This window comes from Carlito syrichta, unplaced genomic scaffold (genome assembly GCF_000164805.1).
Source record: "Carlito syrichta isolate Samal-C Ts95f unplaced genomic scaffold, Tarsius_syrichta-2.0.1 Scaffold288910, whole genome shotgun sequence".
NCBI lineage: Eukaryota > Metazoa > Chordata > Mammalia > Primates > Tarsiidae > Carlito > Carlito syrichta.
In genome coordinates this window covers 356735-378393 of record NW_007233006.1, presented here as the reverse complement: position 1 = coordinate 378393, position 21659 = coordinate 356735, and the positions used below count along the sequence as shown (strand labels likewise).

Sequence of the window (21659 nt, the reverse complement as noted above, 5' to 3'; positions counted from 1 at the left end):
CTCGGCCTCCCCGAGGCCTGGGTGGCAGGCCGAGCCTCGGAGCCCGGCCGGACTCGCGTTCTCCTGGCCCCACCCCGAGCCCCTCCTCCCCGTGTTGACGGATCTGCTGGCGCGTCTGTTGGCAAACCGTGTCAGAGATGAGGCCTGGTGCCGCCCGGGCTGGTCTCCAGCTCCTGGGCTCCGGCAAGCCCCTTGCCGCCGCCCCCCCGGTGCGAGGAGTACAGGCGCGAGCCACCACTCCCCGCGCCCCTCGCCTGCGACGAGGGAGGGTGGCGGGGCCGTCCGATGCCGGCCAGACTGGGTCCCCAACCTGCCTTCTGGGTCCGAGGAGGGCCTGAGCTGACCAGTGGGGGCCCTGGGAGAGGAGGATGAGGAAAGAGGAAGGAAACAGCCGGGGGTTACGCTGCTGCGTCCCTGCCCTGAAGCATCCCTCGAATGCTGTTTCTAGAAACTTCATCCCAGGCACTGGCGCGAGTGTGTCGTCGGTCCCTCGGGCCGCTCTGGGCCGGGGGCATGCAGTGGGAGCCTTCTTCTAGAGATTTCTCTTGGCCATCTGCTGTTAAAGCAGTGGTTGCCCTTGGGGTTGTTTTCTCTCCTCCGCGGTGAGACCTGCTGCCTATGCAGGTGTCTCTGAGGGAGCGGAGTTGGGCTGAGTCCCGTTAGGCCTGTGCTTCTCCAGGTTGAGGTTTGGCCTCGTTGGACCAGTGCCCCGTGGGCTGCATTGTAGGAGGCATGAGACAGCACCCTTCTCTGTTTGCTTTCATCTCCTCTGGGCTCAGGTCTTCCGGGAGAAATACCTGCCTAAGAGTGTAAGTTCGGCCTAGTTTGCAACCGAAGTCCTGGAGTCCTTGGGGCTGAACTTAAACGAGACCCAGGTGACATCCCTGAAATACGACCCCAGCTAAGCTGAGTTGGGTCTACTTTGAGCTGCCAAGAGGGACGTTTTGCCCCACTGACCCCTACGCCCACATACTTGACCTCAAATGGTTTTCTTGGCACGGAAGACTTCTAGCAAGCCAGAGTTTCTAAAACATTCTTTAGGTCTGAAAGGTCAGCAGAGGACTTTGCTCAGCCAAGATAATGTTTCTGCGCTGCTCTAATGGGTTTCGTTTGTTAGGCTAGGACAAAACGCGGGGCATTTTCGGGCTCTGCAGCAGAGATGAAACGTGTGGCTGCCTTGCAAGCTCTGCTCAAACAGCTCCTGCCCTACAGAAGGCACCTGTGGATCCCACCCAGAGGGAGTCCCCTGCCAAGGGCGGGAGCCATCAACAGAGGACCTAGGCTGAGACTCAACCACAGAGGGGGCTGTGTGCTTAAAGGACTGTGTGCTCAGGCCTTAAGGGACGCAGCCAAACCATGCTCCCTGCCCACGTGGAAAAGGAATCAAAGTGTGTTTCAGAACATACTGAGATTCTGCAAGACAGTAGAAGATGAAGTCAAAATGGGAGAAAGAGCCTGGTGTCTGAAAAAGGCTTCAGCCGGATTAGGAAACAAAATGCACTCTCATTAGAGATGGCAGCCAACAGTGAGAGGTGGTATTTATTGAACACTTGCCGGATGGCGGGTGTTTCGCTTTTCACTGAATCCTCATTTACTTCTCAGCAACTCTAAGAGCCACTCCCACCTGGCAGAGGAAGACACCGAGGCACTGGAGGTCACTCAGGAATCTCTGACACCTGAGTCTTGGACACTCTACTGTCAAGACTTCCTCTTTTCCAGCCCCGTTCCCCCTTTCACCCCCAGCCAGGTTCCCTCTCTGTGATTTCACTGATCCTGTCACGAGACACAGCGACTTCCAAAGTGGCTCCAGCGTTGTGTCCAGGCTCCTGTTCTCCTGCATTCTAGGCCAGCCCACACATGAATCTCTTTAAAGAATTCCCAAAACAGTGATAAGTAGAAACTTCTCCTTGGTTTCAGGCAACTAGATCATAGCCAAGCCCAGAGAAAATCTTGAGAGAAGATGTTAAAGTAAATCTTAAAAGCCATTAAGAAAATATTTTTTATTAATTTTATAGTTTGAAACTTGCAGTTTGATTATGCACTACATTTTAAAAGTTCATATTCTTAGGAGAGCGTTAAAATTTAATTGTTAAAGGAGGTTGACTTCTAGATTTCTTTCTTGGAAAATGTATACTCATCTGAAATCTATACTCATCGGCAATCCTCTAGACCAGAGGGCGTTCCAAGCTGGGGAGAGCCCAGGGCTCTCATGACTTACCGTTTGATCTTGAGATGAGATGCCTCCTCCAGGAAAGGCCACAGGACTTGTCTAAGGTTTCGCAGCCAGTAAATGGTTGGGCAGAGAGCAGAACCTGTCCTTTAATGCCAGGGGCTTTGCCAGAACTGTGGAGTGGTATTTTCTTACCATGCCCCAAATTAAACACACGGAAGTAGAGGCAGAGAGAGTCTGAGCCAAACTTGGAATCCCTCCCTCCTTAGGCCACTATGGATGCCAGAAAATACGGATTTTATAAGGTATAGCTGTTAGTTGAGTAACTTGTTCTGGTCCTACAGTACTTTCATTTTAGCCTCTGGTTCTCTAAATTTTTCTTCCCAAAAAGTCATTCTAGGTCAATCTCTCTTGCAAAAGGCCTTTACGGGGAAGCAATCCTTAGTCAGGATTAGCAAGTGCTCTACTCAAGCTATGAGTCCCTGGAAATGCTCTCAGTTGAGGGCGTCCATCCAAGCACCCCTCCACACGCTGCAAGGAAACCAGAAAACCTCCTGCTCTGTTTTCTAACTCAAAAAGCCGGCCCCTGCCAGATGCCTCTATAGGAAGGAGCTGGCTTAGAGGAGGCTCCATAACCATGTCACGTGCCGGTTGGTATGGTCTGTGGAAACCCAAGGGACCAACTCAAGAGGGTGAGTATTAAGTTGTGAGTTACTGAAGTGTGGATATGAGTTGGTCTTCTGGGATTTTCAAGTCTAGTACTGAGAACTAAAGAGGACATTGGTTTTCATAAGGGAAATGATCACGTCAGTTTAGAAGAGTTTATGTTTTCATCCTCGTGAAAGCCGGATTATGGCTTCACTTTGCATCTCATTTCTCAGTGCTCTTACTGAAATCCTATTAATCCCCGAGAACTATTTCTGTAGAAATAACCCTAGCAGTAGCAGGACACAGCACAAGCAATCGTTTGCTTTTCCTCTAGTGGTCTGGCTAGTTTATGGTTGTCAGAAAAGAAAAAAAATGATGCAATCAACACTTTTTAAGAAAATAGTAATTTAAGAAGGCTAAAGCTACACCATTTGAAACTCGACATGTGTCACCAAGCTCCTTGTGGATTTTTGTGACAGAAAGAAAAACGAAGCCTGGACCCCGAGGAAGGCATGCTGCCTGTCCACCACCGCTTTTCTAACTCTTGCCTCCCCGCAGGGCGTGAAGGAGCACAAGTGTGGGATTTGCGGGCGGGAGTTCACCCTGCTGGCCAACATGAAGCGCCACGTGCTGATCCACACCAACATCCGTGCCTACCAGTGCCACCTCTGCTACAAGAGCTTCGTGCAGAAGCAGACCCTCAAGGCGCACATGATCGTCCACTCTGATGTGAAGCCTTTCAAATGCAAGGTGGGCAGCCAGCCAGCCGGGGAGGACCCCGAGGGTTGGGCAGAGGCCTGACGGGGCAGGGTCCTGCGGAAGCTTCTCCTCCATTTCACCACGGGGCTACAGGAGCTCAGAGGAGGCCCACGGCCAACCCCAGGTCCCCTCTGGCTCTGGGGTTCTGCCCACTCCTCCCACGTCGTGCTGGCCTGGCTGGTCCCTGGCGAGCCTGTCCTGTCTGTCTCCCTGTGGCCTCGGTGCCCAAGGCTCGAGGCACGCAGCAGGGTGAGGTCTGCGGGGGAAAGGCCCATGGGAGAGTGAAGCTGTTAGAGGGTGAAGGTGATGTGGAAAGCTCTTGCCCTAGAGAGGAGAAACCAAGTGGATGTCGCCCTCTTCCCCTGACAGGACAATGAGGAGGACATAGAAAGCATAGGAAGGGATCCGAGAAGTTTCTAGCACAGCCTCCTCTCCCTCCTCTGTCCCTCTCTCGCCTCCTCCCCTCCCGACACTTGGGCTTAGCCACACGTATGATTTGAGGGCAGGCATCCCAGAGAAGATGAAAGGAATTCGGAAACCAGCCCCTCCGCCCCCATCCCAAGGGCTCGCCTGGGCTGTGCTTCTCGTCCATTCCTAAATACCACGTGGCACCCAGGTTGAGCATCTTTGCTACAGTCTCTGCGTCAGACTCACTGGGCTGGATTTTATTTCATCAGCGGAGAGGACGTGTGAGCTGGAGAAATGTAAAGTCCAGAAATGGACGGGCGTTACCCAGAAGTGCTTGGGCTTCCCAGGGCTGCCCCCGCCCCCAACCTTGTTTCCCGACTCCACTTCTAAAATGAGAGGAGTCTCGCACGTGACCGGGTTCAGTCCAGTGATGTGCTGGCAGGTGTCCTCTCGGCCACGAAGAAGGGGCTGAGGGGGGAGAAATGGAAGGGTACCGCATTCAGACACTGTTAGAGCCCTTCTGGTGGAAATGGAGGCTTCCTTTCTCTTTGGGGCTGCACATCGGAGACTCTCCATCAATCCCTCTTCCTGAAGTGGGGCTCCCTGCTTCCAGGGGCGTCCCTGCATCAATCCCTCCTCAGTATAACCCCACTTGGAGGAATCCCCTGTGAAGCTGCCTTCTTTCCTGTGTTAGCAACTCTTGGACGGGGTGAGGGGTCAAGAGCCAGAGCTTCCCCAGACCTGTGCGGGCATTGTCCGGAGGGAGGAGAGGGGGGTTTCTCTCTCCAGCCCTTTCCTGCCACCCACTTCTGTTTCCCCTCCTTTTCTTCAAGTTCCCAGCAGTTTGAGAATCAATTTATGTCTATCTAAAGGGGAAGTAAGCTGCAAGCAGGACGGGCTACGTAATTCTCAAGACCCAGTGTAAAATGGAAATGTCAGGCCCCTTGTTCTAACATTACTAAGTAATGGAAGCAGAGTATTAAACCAAACTCAGGACCCTTCTGAGCACGGGACCCTGTGCTGCACTAGTAGCTAGCCCTGGCTGTGTAAACCTGTGGGCTCTACAGACCACTTCTCTCTGTTTCGGCACCGCTTTGATTCCTTCCATCGTCATTGGGCCCCTAGCACACTCCACATTAAGAGAGCTGTCCCTTCCTGCAAAGGGTCTACAGTCTCCTATGAAGGAGGTGCAAGCAGGTCTCTTTGCCATTCTCCATTCCTTGTGTTGTTTACCCTTGGCTCCAAGACCATAGCGGGAAGACAGAGAGATTGTGACACCAAGACTATTACAGGAAGTGGCAACTTTATTATGCCGGTGGGCTTGATGAGCTAACGCTTCCAGGTAGAGCCCCCCAGAATGGGAGAAGCGGGGTCTTATACTTTCATTTAGGTAAGGGAGGGGTTTCGTACTGAGCGATTTCACATCTTCTTTGGAATTTTCAAGATTGTCAAAATCAGATCTTTCAAAGAACAAATGGTGTCCAGGAACTGCAGGGCAAGCAGCGTCTGCAAGCAGGGTTGTAAACCGTCAACTTCAAAAGAGGGGTTTTGGATAAGTCTGTGATTAGTTACTCTTTTGCATTTCCATGAAAGCTGCCAGTCCTTGGCTATTTGGCTTTTTTAAGCAAAACTGGCCTGGCACATCTTTAGAGCTTGCCACTTGACTTTCTTTCTTTCTTTCTTTCTTTTTTTTTTTTGAGTTGGAGTCTCACTCTGTTGCCCAGACTGGAGTGCAGTGGCCGCTGCCGGCCACCGCAGCCTCGACCTGCTGGGCTCCAGCAATCCTTCCGCCTCAGCCTTCCGAGTAGCCGGAATTACAGGCATGCGCTACCACGCCCGGCTAATTTTTTGATTTATTGTAGAGATGAGGTCTCACCAAGTTGCCCAGGTGGGTCTCGAACCCACGGGCTCATGCAATCCACTCACCTCAGCCTCCCAAAGTGCGGGATTACAGGCTGAGCCACCGAGCCTGGCTGCCACTTGACTTTCAAAAGGAGATACCTTTAACTGCTACAGCCCCCTTTCTGCCACAGGTTTAGTGGGAGACAATCTGTCATCCCAGATGATTGCCATGGGGCCAACTGCTGACCCCGAAGCAGCTACTCATGTGTTTCTGCGATCATTCACTTAATCGTACAAGAAATATATTTGAGCATTTGCCACATTCTGCCACAGACGGAGCTGTGTTTTCTTATCTTACTAACTGGTGTTGGAGTGAAGTTGTTAGCATATGAAGGGCACCATTAGCATAGTTTATAGTCCCTTAAAAATCTTGGCCTGTCTGGTTCAGCCAGCTCCCACCCCCACCTCATGAATTCTGGTCTGGCAATAGTGATACAACCAGCAGAAGCTGTCCCTGAGAGGTAGGGATATGTCAGGGGTAAGAGCACACGAAGGTTACGTGTGATTCAGGGGCACAGAGGCGGTTCTGCTTCTCTGTGCTCAAGGGGCCTGGAGGATTTCTTGGACCAAGTAGTTATCAGAGAATCTGGAGCAGGGGTATCCAACCTTTTGGCTTCCCTGGGTCACATCGAGTAAAGAAGACTTATCTGGGGCTGCACTTAAATTATATAGCATAGTATATACAGATAATAAGATTTCCTTGATTTTTTTAGTGTCAAGTTTAGAACAATGAGAACAAAATAAAGCCAGTGGGAAATTTGACCTTGTTTTTGTCAAACTAATCTATCAACGTCTGGTTCCATGGAAGTGGTAACAATTCTCAGTGAGTTCTCAAGGTGCTTGTCAGACATGGTTGTTCGGATTTTCCTCTTCGAGTGCTTCATGATTGAAAACAGTTGCTCACAACTTTGAGTGCTGCCGAAAAGTGATGTCATCAGGAATAAGGCGTGATTGTGAACTTCAAAAATGGAGCTCTGCCTGGGGTCATGAAAAAATAAGCATGAAGAAACATGTAATATTAAAAGATTTTGTGGGGCCACGTGATTGGCCATCCTGGGCTGCTGTGGCCCAAGCACCATCAGTTGGGCATGCCTGATCTGGAGGGTTCTTTCTAGTACCAGTGCCCTGAAGATGACACAGGGCGATGCAGCCTGGGCCTGATGCTACGTGGGCCCCCTTAGCCTCACGCTTCACCTCCTCCTCTTCCCCAGTGACGGTGCACGCACGTGGTTCCCAGGGTGTCTGATGGCCAGCTTCACAGCTCAGAAATTCCATCTTCCCTCTTCCTGGAAGGTTAACTAGGCTCTGGACGTCTGGTCCACACCATCAGAACCCATAAGAACGGTTTATAAGTAGACTGCCGGCTTTGAAACAATGCCCAGCTTGTATTTTACAATGGGAGATGGGCACAGGAACCGGACTGGTCATTTGCAAAGGTCATTTCTTCCCGGTGAGTAAGTCCTCCTAGAAGACCACATTATGGGCCAGAAGGCTGCCTAGAGAGTGTTACCTATCATTAGACAAAAAGCACTGGATGTGAGAGGGCATTTTTGTCAATCTAGTGGCCTCTCTCCCTTCTTAGACATTTCTGAAACAAGAATGGGTGTCCATCACCTCGACCCAGAACCCTCTGTCTCCCAGAAAGTGCTGAAAACATACTGCCAGGGTCTTCCATTCCCTCTACTTTTCTCCCTGCAGAATGTTATCCCGCTCAGTGTCCTCTGTAAACTATGACTCTCCTTCATTTCAAAAGACTTTCAGAGCTTGTATGGGTTTACAGATTGTGTAACAAGACTCTTTGTGTCTGTAAACCAGCTCCAGATCCCACCGTGTGGTGGGCCGTCTTCAAATGCTGTTCTGTGGACCTGGCTTCCTATCCTTGTTATGTGGATTCTTAGAAACTCAGTCCTGGGTGGAGGTTATCAGGGCTTAGGGGTTGGGAGAGGCACCGAGGGCCATTTGCTCATTGCTATGCAATTCACAGCCCTGTAAGATAAGTGACTGCCTGGCTGCTCAGTCACTGGAGAACACGCCCAGACAACTGAACTTGAACTTTACCGTGGCAGCAGGGAAGAGTTAATCGCATCACATGATTGACATGGCTGGATAGAAGAAGCAGTCTTCGCCCCAGCCACACTCCAAGAGTTAGCTCTAACTCCTTTAACCAAAAACTCGCAACACGGAAGATTCTTTAGTCACCGATTCTAACTCCTCAGGATTCTCACCATGAAAATTTCTTCCTAAAACAAATCCCTCCTCCTGTTGCAACATGAATTGATTCTCTCCAGGTCTGTGCTCAGTGGAAACAGCTGTCCCTAGCAAGCAGAAGTGTTCACTCACTGTGGGATTAGACATTAACAATAGGATGGAAAATTAGAGGAGAGGAAAGCTTTCCATTCCATGTTTCTTTTTTCTTTTTCCTCATAAAAAAGTTACTGCCCTTCTGGGCTCTTTTGCAATTGGCTCGACTTCTGGACTCCTTGCCTCTTGGAGCCAGCTGGAGTGTTTCCAGGGACCTGTGCCTGTAGACTTAAGCCACTTTTCAGAAATATGCTTCCCAGATTTGGGGTAAGCACGCAGGGGTTGACTTGGATACTATCCTTGTAGCGGCCACACTCCGTAACAGCAAAGAGCCAGCTGCCGTCTTTGGGAAACCTGTCCAGGAAAAGCAGTCATCCAGAATTTCCGGGACAAATTCTCTTTTGAGATGGGTGAAGCCTGGAGCTGCCTAAGTGATGAGTCACCAGGGCATCTGCAGCCTCCTCTGGCCGGCCAAGGACTGCAGGCCAGAGGGCAGATTTCTCAGGAGAAGAATGAGGTCTCCCCGCAGAGAGTCCCCACTGCCGCCACCAAACTGGGTCTGCTTCCCCTGGGGCGCTTGCTTGCTCCAGGACAGGAAAAACCAGATGGAGGCCTTTGAGGGACCCAGTGCTCGGGGCCAGGGTCTTCAGGCTGGCATGGATGGGGTTAAGGCAGTGACCAGATAGCAGCCTTTTGGCAGCAAAGCCCTCCTCAGCAGAAGGAAGGATATCGCTGTATGAACCGCCTGCCTAACAATGCCTCACATGTCCCCAGGGGCCGCCTGCAAATAGATTTCATCTTGCTTTCTCTTGTACTTTTCAAAGCTTCCTGTTTTCTCACGGTCCTTTTGGACAGTTTACAGTCTCTCTCTCCCTCCCTCCCTCTCTCTCCCTTTGAGGAAAGGAACACCCTTCTTATTAAAAGAGAGAGAGGAGAAGAATGGAAGGGAAGGGCTGTTGAGCGAGACCGTTCTCCTCTCAAGGCAGCCGCAGTTCTCTGACCTCTGCTCTCAGAAGAGGAAAACACGGGCTTCCTGGCGCATCTCAGCTCTAAAGCGCGCATCAGGCCGGCGGGACGCGGGCATGTGCTTCTGCTGGCGTTGTGGGCCTCTGGCCCCGGCCCAGTGGCTGCCCGCTGCCATCGACCTCTCTGGGCCATGGCCTCAGTCTCCCTGCTGGCTGCCGCGTGGCCTCTGGGGCTCATGGGAAGTTTGTGCGGTACCTTCAGGCCCTGGACCAGAGAGGGAAAGAGGCCAGAAGGCCGGATGAGGAGGCCGGGAGCAAACAGGGCTTCTGCCGCTGCTCAAAGGGCTGATAGAGGAGCCAGATAATGGGCTCTCCCAAAGTCTGCGGTCTCAGACGGAATGTCTCTTTCCATCCACACATCCCAGAGCCGGGGCAGGTCCAGCTGCTCACATTGTGTTACGCCTCAAGCCACCTGGCAGCCGGTTACTCCAAGGACTCCTCGCTGGGTTCTTCCTTTAGTATTCCCCTCGTCTTCAAAGGTCTTTCCATTTCTGGAATGTCAACGAATCGACTATGTACATGATGATGATAATAATAAGAACTAATATTTATTGAGCTCTGACTATTTGCCAAACCCTTTTCATGAATTATCTCATTTGATCCTCACAGTAACCTTCGGAAGAAACAATGATTATTACCAACATCCTTCAGGAGAGAAAACTCAGAGCAAATTCTCTGTCCTTCTGTGTCCTCACCTTTTTCTGCTCTGACGTCGCCAAGCCAAACAATCCCTGCAACCCATGTTTGAAGGGCAGTTCAGAATATTTGTTTCAGCTTTTATTAAATCTTAAGGCCCGCCGGGCATGGTAGCGCTCACCTGTAGTTCCAGCTACTCGGAAGGCTGAGGCGGAAGGATCGCCGGAGCCCAGCAGGTCGAGGCTGCGGTGGCCGGGAGCGGCCACTGCACTCCAGTCTGGGCGACAGAGTGAGACTCCAACTCAAAAAAAAAAAAAAATCTTAAGGCCCACCTCCCTTTGAAGAAGCAGGTGGATGGAGTAGCTGGGCTTTAGTGTCAGAGGCACACGGATGGTACTGGCTAGAGTGATCGAGATGTCAAGCAGGGGGCACGTTGGCTAAGATAACCCCCTGCAAGACGAAATCGGAACCCTCAACACCCCAGCAGCTTCCTGCACCAACACCCACTCTTGTTTTAATCTCTGCAGACCTTAGTATGAGGCAATTCAGCAGGTCCTGACTTGGCAGGCTCTTGGCTTTACATGTCATGATTAGAGGCCTCCTCTTAAATGGCTACTTTTCCTCGGAGAAGAACCTAGAGTTTTGGTGGTCTTCCCATCCATTCTCCTCCCCTCCTGCCTATCTGTCCTCCCCTTCTGCTTGGAGCTCACGCCTTGAACATCACCCCAGGCACCATCATTCACTGACCCACCTTCTCTTTTTTTTTTTTTTTTTTTTTTTGAGTTGGAGTCTCACTCTGTCGCCCAGACTGGAGTGCAGCGGCCGCTCCCGACCACCGCAGCCTCGACCTGCTGGGCTCCGGCGATCCTTCCGCCTCAGCCTCCCGAGTAGCTGGAACTACAGGCACGCGGTACCATGCCCGGCTCATTTTTTAAAAATTTATTGTAGAGATGAGGTCTCGCCAAGTTGCCTGGGCGGGTCTCAAACCCACGGGCTCAGGCAACCCACTCACCTCGGCCTCCCAAAGCGTGGGATTACAGGCTGAGCCACCGAGCCTGGCTGACCCATCTTCTTTGTCTGACCTCTCTGCACTAACAGTGCCTGAGAGGTTTCTTTCTGAGTTTTGCAAGCAAAATATCTCAACATGCTTATGTGTTGTTATGAGAGGACATTCTTCTGAGAAAGATGAGGCAGCCACGTATTCTGGGTAAGGACCGAAGGGCTTTGTGAAGGTCAGAGGCTGAGAGGAAAAGTGAAATACCTATCTCCAAGACGTGAATAAAGCCCAAGTATCTTGGGTCCTGAGTTCATTGGCTCTACCATCCCGCCACTGAGGCGTTTAGTCTGCAAACTAATACATAAAGGTTCAGTGGGGAAAAGGAAGAGAGCTGGCGATGACTGCTTTCTAGAATCTTGCACGAGGTAATGCTGTTTTCCTGGCATGTTTATTTATTCCCCCAACCAAATACTTAGACATTCATTTCAAGGGTGCTCTGTGTGTGATCCTGTGCTTGATACCGAGGTTGGATACAAAGAAAAGGAAGGCAGCCCTCACACTGGGGACCCCCTGGGATGTTGTTTAGAGCCCGAAACACCAATATGATGAGTGCGCACCCCTGAATGGGAAGTTGGTGGGGGGATAAATGGGACCTCGGGGCAGATGATGCAGGCTCTGCACTGACCCTGAAGTCCCAGCCGGTGTGGCGGCTACAAGCAGTTTATGGTTATCACAGCAGTATTAGTTACCTTGCCTGTGGTGTAAGGTTGCTGAAATGTCTACATATATCTAACAGAAGAGACTTTATGCTTGTGTCAAAACAAAAACAAAGCTCACTCTATACATTCCTCAAGGTTAAGCTAAAATTCTGTCTCTCTTACAAAACTCTTTCAGCCCGGTCCAGCTTCTAATACTTCAGCCACCACAGGTAATGACTTAAAGGGGGATTTCTCTAATCCTGGCAGAAGGCATCCATCCTTTCCTTTCAGTGACCTCTATCTGGCTGATAGGACTATGAGATCCCTTTCATACCTAGACTAGGGCAATAACCTAGTTGGTCTTCAGGCCTTCGGCTTGCTCCGCCAACATGCCTTGTTCTTACTTCCTCGCGGCTTGTTCTCTTGTCAACTCTTCTGTGGCAGTGTGTCCCATACCTTCACTCGCTTGGCAATGCTTGCTGAGAGCCTATCACATGTCAACCTGATAACAGGCAAGCAATCAGGTTTCCGGATGCATGTTGCAGTCTCCTGGGTGGACGTTGTCGTCTACGGGGTGAAACATGCATGTTGCAGTCTACCGGGTGAAAACGTACCTGAAACAAGTACTGGTCATCCTCAGCAACTGCAACAACAACCTACTTCCGAATAATCAGGAACCGTCCCACAAACCAAATGAAGTATGGTTGTTCTAAAAATGACCCTTAACTGGAAATGCCCGTGTAGAATTTCTAGACTCAAAGCTTTTTTCGTAGCCATGAGAAAGTGGACAAACTATGCTAATAGACGGAGCAACTAGAACTTGTACACATGTGCAAAAGTGAGCCACAGATTGCTGTATCTTAACAAATTATCTCTGTCGAGAATAAAAGAAAACAGTTATGCAACCCACGTTGCTTCTTTTGAGGAAGTTGGAATCAGGCCAACTATCCTATCTTTTTCTCCTCTTGGGTCACCATTTTGAGCTAATGGTTTGGATGGGTGCTCTGGCAGCTGAGCTTGGAGTCCCACCCAAGATGCCAAATTTATGCTTGCTAATAAGAAAGCAACAAAGGAAAAAGCACTTAAAATCCCCAAATATGAATCATCCAAAAATACAGAACCAACCACTCATTATTCATATGTGGATTATCTGTGGCAAATGTGCAACCCCAGTCTGGGTTCCTCTTACCACCCAGCGTGCTCCTAGGCCAGTCTCCCCAGTCATCCTCTGTGAGGTCTGCCCATTCTTCCAAGGCCAGCTCAGATAGCACCTTCCATGGCCGTCCAAAGAAAAGGTTACCTTCCTTAATAAAAATCCACCCCAGAATCCTCAGAATTGGCTCTGGAAATATATCTCAGTGAGAAAGGAAACCAAGTATAAGCCTCAGCGGATGTTGTACCTGGAATCTTTCTCCATGGTGTCTCTCATGACATGTGGCTGCCCCAGCTCCACTGGCCTCTAAAGTTGGGAGGGAAAGAGAGTGCTTCTCCCTTAATACTCTGGTCCAAGCACCAACACAGAATCCTTCTCTGAGTTCTTCCCAGCACAGCCAAGGAAGGGCTAGGCTTTCCAGACTCTGTTCTGCTAAGGCCTGGTGACAACGTTAGCATCCATGACAATTGCTTCTGGTATCTGCATCCTGGCCTTTAAAAAAAGGTTCTGCTCTTCCAAAAGAAGCTGGGGGCCACTGGTGTGGCCTCTCGTGTATTTGCACTTTTATGGAAATAGACAGAAATGCAGAAAAAGAAAGAAATGAATAAAACATATTTACTTTTGTATACCTGAGATAATGCTCTGAGTACTTCAATTTTCTACCCAGAGAAAAGACATACTCCTTCCTTAAGTGTCTTTTTTTCCCTCTAACTTTGAAATCCAGCCCAATGATTAGCAGATTACAAAATTAGAAAAGCATTTCCTGATACAGTCTAATAGAAGAGTTATGTTGGGGGTGGAGTGAGACACAGTTGGGTGTGGTTATTAACCCTGTGGCCTCTGGCGACCGATGGCCTGGGTACATTAACCCAGCTCCAGCTCCCAGGCGGTGTGTGCCTTGGCCAAGGAACTTATGCCCTCAGTTTGCTCATCTATAAAATGGGGTGATAACAGCACCCATCTCATGTGATTGGCACAAGAATTAAATAAGGTGTTCCACTGAAGACAGTTTTTCCACGGACCAGAGTGAGGGAATGATTTCAGGGTGATTCGAGCACATTGCATTTATTGTTCACTTTATTTCTATTATTATTACGTTGTAGTATATAATGCAATACATAGCACCGCCGCCTATCCGGTGGTGACGGGAGTGGCTGTAAATACAGATGACGCTTCACTCGCTTACTTGCCGCTCACCTTCGGCCACAGACCAGTACCAGGGCCCGGGGGTTGGGGACCCCTGCCATGGCAGACTCAGAACAATGTCTCCCACATTTTAAATATTCTGTAAAAATTAGACACATCACTGTATCCTCTTATTAAAGGAAGAACGCTGTTAGCCACTGCTTTTCAGACCAGTTCTTCTTCTTTTTCAAAGGTTTCATACAAAAGATGCTTTATAAGTGTTGAGGTTTTCTCCTGGAGTTTAAAGATTCCTATACTCCAGGAACACATCTCATGATCCATCCCTACCTGCTCCACCTCTGAGGCTGGACAAAGCCTTGCCCCTTCCTGAATTCTGTGAGGACATTCTCCTTGGAAGCAGTTTTTGTTGTTGTTGTTGTTGTTTTTCTTTTCAGTTGGAGTCTCACTCTGTCGCCCAGACTGGAGGGCAGTGGCCGCTCCCGGTCACCGCAGCCTCGGGCTCCGGCGATCCTTCCGCCTCAGCCTTCCGAGTAGCTGAACCACAGGAGCGCGCTACCCTGCTTGGCTGATTTTTGATTTATTGTAGAGATGAGGTCTCGCCAAGTTGGCCAGGCAGGTCTCGAACCCGCGGGCTCAGGCAATCCACTCACCTCAGCCTCCCAAGGCGCGGGATTACAGGTTGAGCCACCTAGCCCAGCTGGAAGCAGTTTAAAATGCCAAGGTCCAAATAGAGTAGAAGTGACGTGGGCTGCGGCGCATCTGCCCCTTGTGGGCTAGGAGGGAGGTTCACCCGCAGGGTAACCTGTGTTCTCGTCTCTGTCTCCGACAGCTGTGTGGGAAGGAGTTCAACCGCATGCACAACCTGATGGGCCACATGCACCTGCACTCAGACAGCAAACCCTTCAAGTGCCTCTACTGCCCAAGCAAATTCACCCTGAAGGGGAACCTGACACGTCATATGAAAGTCAAGCATGGAGTCATGGAGCGGGGCCTTCATTCTCAAGGTAACCCCTCTTCCAGGAAGCCCGTGCTGCTGGGGCAAGCCAACAGGCAACACATGGGAGCTGAATTTGTTTTTAAGGGACATTACTTTGTTGGGAAGCTAGTCTTGTCAAAAAGGGGAGTGTGATTTTCAAGACTGCAGCGGAGTAGCAAGAGCAGACTTACAGTGTTACTAGAAAAATTATGATGCTAATTTCTGAAGACAGTAAAGACAAGTGAGTGAGAGTAAGTCGGAACATAATAATGATGCCAGTCAGTCAGGACCATTATTGATTCCTTTGTTCCGGACAGAGAGCCAGGTGCCTTGTCTCTGGAGGCTGGAGGAACTTCCAATATCTCTATTTTACAGAATGGACAGCTAAGGCTTTAAGAGATTAATTTGCCCAAAGTTGATCAACTGAAAAGTGGCAGATTCAAGATTGGAACCCAGACCTTTCTGACTGTATAGCCTTTATTGTATCTACTTCATAGCATTGCTGTTGAAAGGCATGGGATTTTTCTTTCCTTTTTAGAAAACAGGTCTACAAGCCCTGCTGTCAGCAGAAGTGTGTTTACGGTGGACTGTGTCTCCCCTGCCTGTTCACAACCAAATACACCCAAGGACAGCTTTCCTGCTTGGGTGGTTTGAGCCGATTGGCCCACATGCGGGGCAGGGGCTTACGCCTTCCCCGAATGAGTCCTAATTGAAGCAATGGAAAGTCCTCGCCTGCCTCAGCCTCTCAGTTCCAGGGCCTTTCACTATGAAGAGTTTATGTTCCAGATCTGCTGAATTCAGTAGGGTTCCACCTTAGTCACCTAATCAACCACTCTTCTAATAAACAGGCAATAAATGCACCTCCAGCCAATGCAGTGAGCTACACACAGTGGCAGATACAAAAGCACGAAACCATCTTTGCCCTCTAGGAGATCTGCATGCGGGCAGAGAAGACAATTTTGCATGTTATTTACAAAATCATATTAACTGCTTTTTGATCACTAGTGTGAGACACCTCAGGGACATTGTCACCCACCCCTAAAATTCCATGAAAGAGGCTGTGTTATTCTCCTTTTATATAAGAGGAAACCAGGGCCTAGAGGTATTATACAAACTGTTCAAGGTCAACTGGCAAGTCTGAAGGCAGGAATGGGATTTCAACTCAAGAATTTCTGAATTAAGTGTGTGCTCACCACCCAAGACAAAACCATGGGATAATATGTGCTTGCTGCTTCTCCCAATCCCTTACAAAAGAGCTAGGCGAAAGGGCATGTATATTTGTAAATTTATAAATACATTGCACCTATATACACACAGCGTGCAACAAAATGATTGCATCTTTTGGGTTTTTCACAGCACCCACTGAGACCAGGGCGACTCTTGGGTGATAGGGACCTGTGGTCACCACAAAACAAGGGCTGGAGTCTGTGCAAGAGCACAGGAAAAAAACTCTGCTTTAAAAAACATTATCCTGAATTCTTCCTTGAACCTCTAGCTGCCTGAGTCACTTCCCAAGCTAAGCCTGGCTTTTTTCCAGAAGAGGTAACGTTTGCTTGCCGATAGGACAGCAGATGTACAAGGCAGTGAGGAGACAGCACTCCGTCCGAGAGCCTGACCTGGTCACCATGACCCACGCTGATGTTCAAATCCTAAAGGCACCAAATGGCCCTGTCATTCTGGAAGAGTAAAGAGCATCACCTATCAGAAGATCGCTTTGAAATATTTTAGCGGACTTTCAGTGATTTCCGTGTTTTCATCTACAAAGGGTGTTAGCATTCTTTTGGCTCTAGTTTTTGCAGTGGTCCAAAAATCATTAAAAAGATCTTCCCTGTTCTCCAACAGATTAAAGATATAGGCAGCTCCACTGCCTGACAGTATCCTAAAGTAGGCAACGTTGGGCATCACAGGCCCTATCCCTCCTTTTTGCTCCCCCCACCACTCCAGAAGCCTGGTCTGGCTGTGACCCGGGACCTCTCCTTCCGGTTCCTCCTCTTCAGTGTGCTGGCCTGTTCCTTGGAGCCTGCTTCTTGGCTCTGCACAGGCAGGGCTCAAATCCTAAAAGGCACCTGATGGCTCAAATACTAAAATCCTGTGTTGTTGGCTTCCCAGAGGCAGAGCCCTTAAGGACAGATCACATAAAACATGACCGTGCTGAAAAGCTCATCCCCAGAGCCCCACAGATGGAAGCTAAAATTGAATCACTGGTTCCAACAGCAGGGACATTTATGGTTAGACACAGGGCCTGTATGAGCTTCTCAGAGAACCTTTGTGCCTACTCTGCTCTGTCTGTGCATAGGGGCCGCTATTATGGGGTGACTTTCATGACTCAAAATGAAACCTCTTTGTTTTCTTCAAGATGAGAATACATTTATTATTCCTTTGCTTTTTTTCTTATGATAAAATAGATGCTCACTGTAAAAAAACAAACAAGAATGCATTAGAAGTGAAAAGAAAATGTTCATCAATTTTGAGATTTTGACATATTTCCTTCCAGACATCCTTTGATACAGATAGATGAGAGAGAGAGAGAGAGAGAGAGAGTTGAGTCTGCGCTGTAAATTATTTAACTTAAAATACATAGCGAGTACCTTCTTAGGATCACTGGTAGGTTTTCTACATCATCTGCACATGGTTCATTATGTGGATATATCATGATTTATTTACCCAAACCTCTATTGTTAAATACAAAAATCACTTTCACGGTTTCGCTGTAATAAAAAATGTGGTGATAAGCATCCTTGCACATATGTTTTGTGCACCTGCCTGCCTATTTTTTTGCTGTTTAAATTCTCAGTAGCATAATTGCTAAGTCAAAGCTTATTTTTAAAGCTTTTGGTGCGGGTTGCCAAAGTCACCTTTAAGGGATGAGACCAATTTAGACACTGTGACAAACCTCCCATGCCCACATCCTTACTGGGAATTGTCGATTTTCAAGAGGCACCATGAGGATACATTCAGTAGCCCTGGGTTCCACCCCACCCCTCCCCGGGGTCCCCTCGCCACTGCTTTTTCTGGGTGTGTGAATTCTCACTGTGCTCTCCTAGGTTTGGGAAGAGGCAGAATGGCTCTCACGCAGACCGGCATCCTCAGGAGTCTGGAGCAGGAGGAACCCTTTGACCTCTCTCAGAAGCGCCGGGCCAATGGGCCCGGGTTCCAGTCGGATGGGGAGAGCGCCAGGGGAAGCCCCTGCCATGAGGAGGAGGATGAGGACAACTGCTGTGAGGTGGAGCCCTGTAGCCCCAGCCCGGCCCCCCAGAACCAGCCGCTCTGCGCACCCCAGGATCTGTCTGCCAAGCCCGAGCAAGCTCCCGGGGTGCTGGGGGAGGCCTGCAAAGAGGAAGAGGAGGAGCACATGTCCAAAGGCGAATGGGCTGAGAGGCGCAAAGGCGACCTTGGGGCGGAGGGCGGCCAGGAGAGAGGTTGTGCTGGCAGAGATGAGCGTCTCAGCCTCAGGGCTTTGCAGAGCTCCCGGCGGGGCCCCTCTTTTTCTGATTACTTGTACTTCAAGCACAGAGATGGGAGTTTAAAAGAATTACTGGAGGGGAAAATGGAAAAACAAGCAGTGCTTTTAGGTATCTAAGTGGACAGTTTCAAAATCACATTTGGAAAATGAGGACGAGGCCGTTCCAGTATAGCTTTCTGCATGAACTGTCATTTGCTGAGGACTGGTGGGTGGTGCCAGTCTCCACAGATGGCTCGGATTAAGTGAGCAGGGACCATCATAGGGGATGTAAATGCTTCTCAGGTTATTCACGGGGCCCTTGATACTTTTCACACATGTGCGGGGTCTTCTTCTGTGTTATTTTATGCATTGCCAGTGTCATAAACTGTGCATACTCTTCTAGATAGCTAACTGTAAGCTGGTGCTGAGGTGCTTAAAAATTCTATTTTCCTTGGACTAATAGGCCATACATGGTAAATTTCTACTTGCAAAAATATGGTGCTTGACACATTACCTTATTGATGTCTATTTAGTTGAATTCCTGACAGTTATATTTTTCCAGATAGATGAACATAATATTAGTAGCTGTATATATAAAATAGCCTTTATTAAATGACCAAAAATATCAGACATGACACAGAAGAATGAGCTGTTGAAGAGGACGTTCTCCAGTCATTGCTGTGGATGCAAGATAAAATTTCAGAAAATGAATAATTTTGACGTAGGGAAAACCAGCAATGCATAGATTCCTGCCTGAGATACAGAGATTCTCTTGTTCAGGGTCAGCTGTCTTCACTGGATGGGATATTTGGAGCTGATTTTCAGATGATGTCACAGCGCTAGGGGTCCTGGCTCCTTAACAAATGCTGTGCCCCAAGCAGAGTTCCCTCCTGGAGATGACGGTTGCTTTCTTCTGAGGCCTCACACCCCATAAGGCAGCTGCAGGAAACGTTGTCACCCATGAGCTGGGAAACTTACCTCAGGGTAGAGCTAGTGGGGTGTCCTCAGGGAATTCTCCCTGAAATCTAACCTCTGACTTACGACTTATTTGGGGGTTTTGGAATAATCATCCACTAATCACAAGTAAGGAGGACTCTGGGTCATGTTCTCACCGATGGCTGTCCACAAGACTCATCTGGGAGAGCCTTTTTTTTAGAAGTTTTCAAGCAGAGTTTATTTAGAAAGCAAATTAGAGAGAGAGAGAGAGAGAAAGAAGAGTCACCTCCCCAAGGTAGGGGAGGGGGCCAAAACTAAGAAAACGTGGCGGCCACAGCTCAAAGATCCATGTGGAGACAGCAGCGGTTACCAAAGCATTCGGGAGAGCCTTTTAAAAGCACCCAGCCATGGCCTACCCAACTTAAGTTCTGATTCGATTGGTCTGAAGTGGAGCCCCAGGACTGGTAGTTTTCAAATTGCCCCAGTCAAAGCTGAGAAAGACTATAGGCAGCCAAAGATGAGAAAGATTGGGCTAAAACAGTCCTCACCCTTCCAGGACCCCTCCCAACAACTCTAGAAATATTTCTGTTCCTGGTCTCAGACTTACTAAGGGAGAAAACAGGAGACCTCACAGTTGTACTGCTGACCTCGGCCTTCTTACCTGTTGTGTAAGACCCTCACAAGGGGTCACACACACACTCTGTATAGATGAATATTTTTTGCGCTAGACAATGATGCCCATGATGTTTATGGTCACTTAATATGTTGAAAAGTACATGGCTGGTCTGTGGTAACTATTTCTTCCCATGTGCTTGGACCACGATTCCAGAGAGTGACGGTGACTGACAGGTCGGCTGGCCCAGGAGGAAGGCCTTACTTGGACACTGGCACTGAGAAAAGTAACACTGATGCAGCGCCGCAGGTGTGTGACTGCCTGTAAGAAATGACTCTCTGGTACCATGTCTGTGTCCATGTAAAAACTTGGTAGTTGCAACTCTCACCTGTAGAGCTAGGTACTGTTTGTTGTTTTGCTTCCTCCTCTCCCAAACTTTGAGTACCTTTCTTTAGAAGGTGTCTCTGTCTCCAGCTGCCAGGGGCCGGCCTTTCTGTGGGCCAAGGTGCTTGCCCACTGGCCTCGTCTTGGTCTTCCTCACTGACCCATATCTCCTGCCACTTTGCCTAAATAAAGCTCCTTCCTTCATACTCACTGCCACCATGAAGTGCTAAAGCTACTTTGTCCTGAGGTCAAAGCACCTACAAACGGGACGGTGAAGAGAAGACTGAAGATTTTCATGGTCACAAGCACAACTCTGGGCCAAGAACCAGCTCCACGTTTTCAGAGGGGCACATCCTTTCCATTCACGGTTATTAAAGCTCATCAGTGCCTCTGGTGAAATTGCCCAGGAGGTTGGCAGAATAGCCTGTGAGGCCTCCAGTTCTTAGGGTCTGGTTACACATTTATTCATACAGCAGATGTGTGTTGAAGCCCTACTGAGTGCTGTGCCTGACCCCACGTACTATAGGCTGCCAGTTTGTTCTGGGTATGCCTAGCTGAAATAGGAACCGGGAAAATCCAGAGTAGCAAGTTCTGGATCTTTCTAACCAAAACAAATCACGTGAGGATGTTTGAGGAACCAGTTAATGTTGAGATGGAAAGAGTACGGTCTAGAATGGTGGTTTTCCAGTTGTGTTTTGAGGAGTCAGAGGTTGCCCTTAGGCCCCAGCAGAGCAGCTAGAGAGGAGAAACTCTCAGACCCCACACCCAGGCACTCAGGGCGGCTCAAGAGTTTCATCTGATTTGTACATTAACATTCCAAAGAAAATTTCATTTGGAGGGGGAAAATGTCTAGGAGAAGTAACAGAAAATTGTTATGGAGTGTATTCCAAGGCCTGTTTTTAGGTTTTGACTCTGGATATGGAAGACTTAATTAGATCTAACCTGATGGGAACCTTCTGAGAACCAAGCCTGAAACCATGGTTTCATATTTTGTTGAGGGACCAACATCCTGGTTTATATCTATTGCCCCAGGATAATTGCTAGTAGTGGCACTTTCATTCTCAAGAGTATCCTAGCTTGGGTGGGTAATTACACAGGCAGCCCATGCATGAGCACAGAGCTAGGGGAAGATTGGCCAACCTCACCCAAAGGCAGGCCTGAAGGAGAACCCACCAGGAGCATGTCAGAGAACTAAGCGATGAAGCCTTCCGAGCTAACAGCACCCCAAGGCCAGGACAGCAGGATGCTTATCACATTGTGACTCTGAAAACAGGTCACTACCAAATGCTTTCCAGAAAATCCTTTTTGGTCATTCCCTCTTGTTACCTTTCAATTCTTCTTTCATTCTCTCTTTTTAAAAATTTGACTCCACATTGGCCAGGAGACTGAGGATGACCTTTCAGAAACCCACATGAATAACTGGTATATTTGTATATGAGTAGTTGCATGAGAAAGCCCAATGTGC

General features: G+C 49.0%; 1 protein-coding gene across 1 annotated transcript; it reads left to right on the top strand.

The window, feature by feature from the left end:
* The first annotated feature begins 368 nt into the window (after positions 1–368).
* On the top strand, positions 369–18758 carry ZNF366 (zinc finger protein 366). The gene is made up of 4 exons (XM_021710418.1): positions 369–518; positions 3275–3568; positions 14673–14847; positions 17864–18758. Exons 1-4 carry the CDS (start codon positions 369–371, stop codon positions 18397–18399), a joined length of 1155 nt encoding a protein of 384 aa, XP_021566093.1. The 3' UTR covers positions 18400–18758.
* The last annotated feature ends 2901 nt before the right edge of the window (positions 18759–21659 follow it).

Bases quoted from the DNA above. Each gene is read 5' to 3' on its own strand.
- ZNF366 (XM_021710418.1), top strand. From the start codon at position 369: ATGAGGAAAGAGGAAGGAAACAGCCGGGGGTTACGCTGCTGCGTCCCT. The intron at 3,569-14,672 runs GTGGGCAGCCAG...TGTCTCCGACAG, and splicing joins TGAAGCCTTTCAAATGCAAG to CTGTGTGGGAAGGAGTTCAA. The intron at 14,848-17,863 runs GTAACCCCTCTT...GTGCTCTCCTAG, and splicing joins GCGGGGCCTTCATTCTCAAG to GTTTGGGAAGAGGCAGAATG.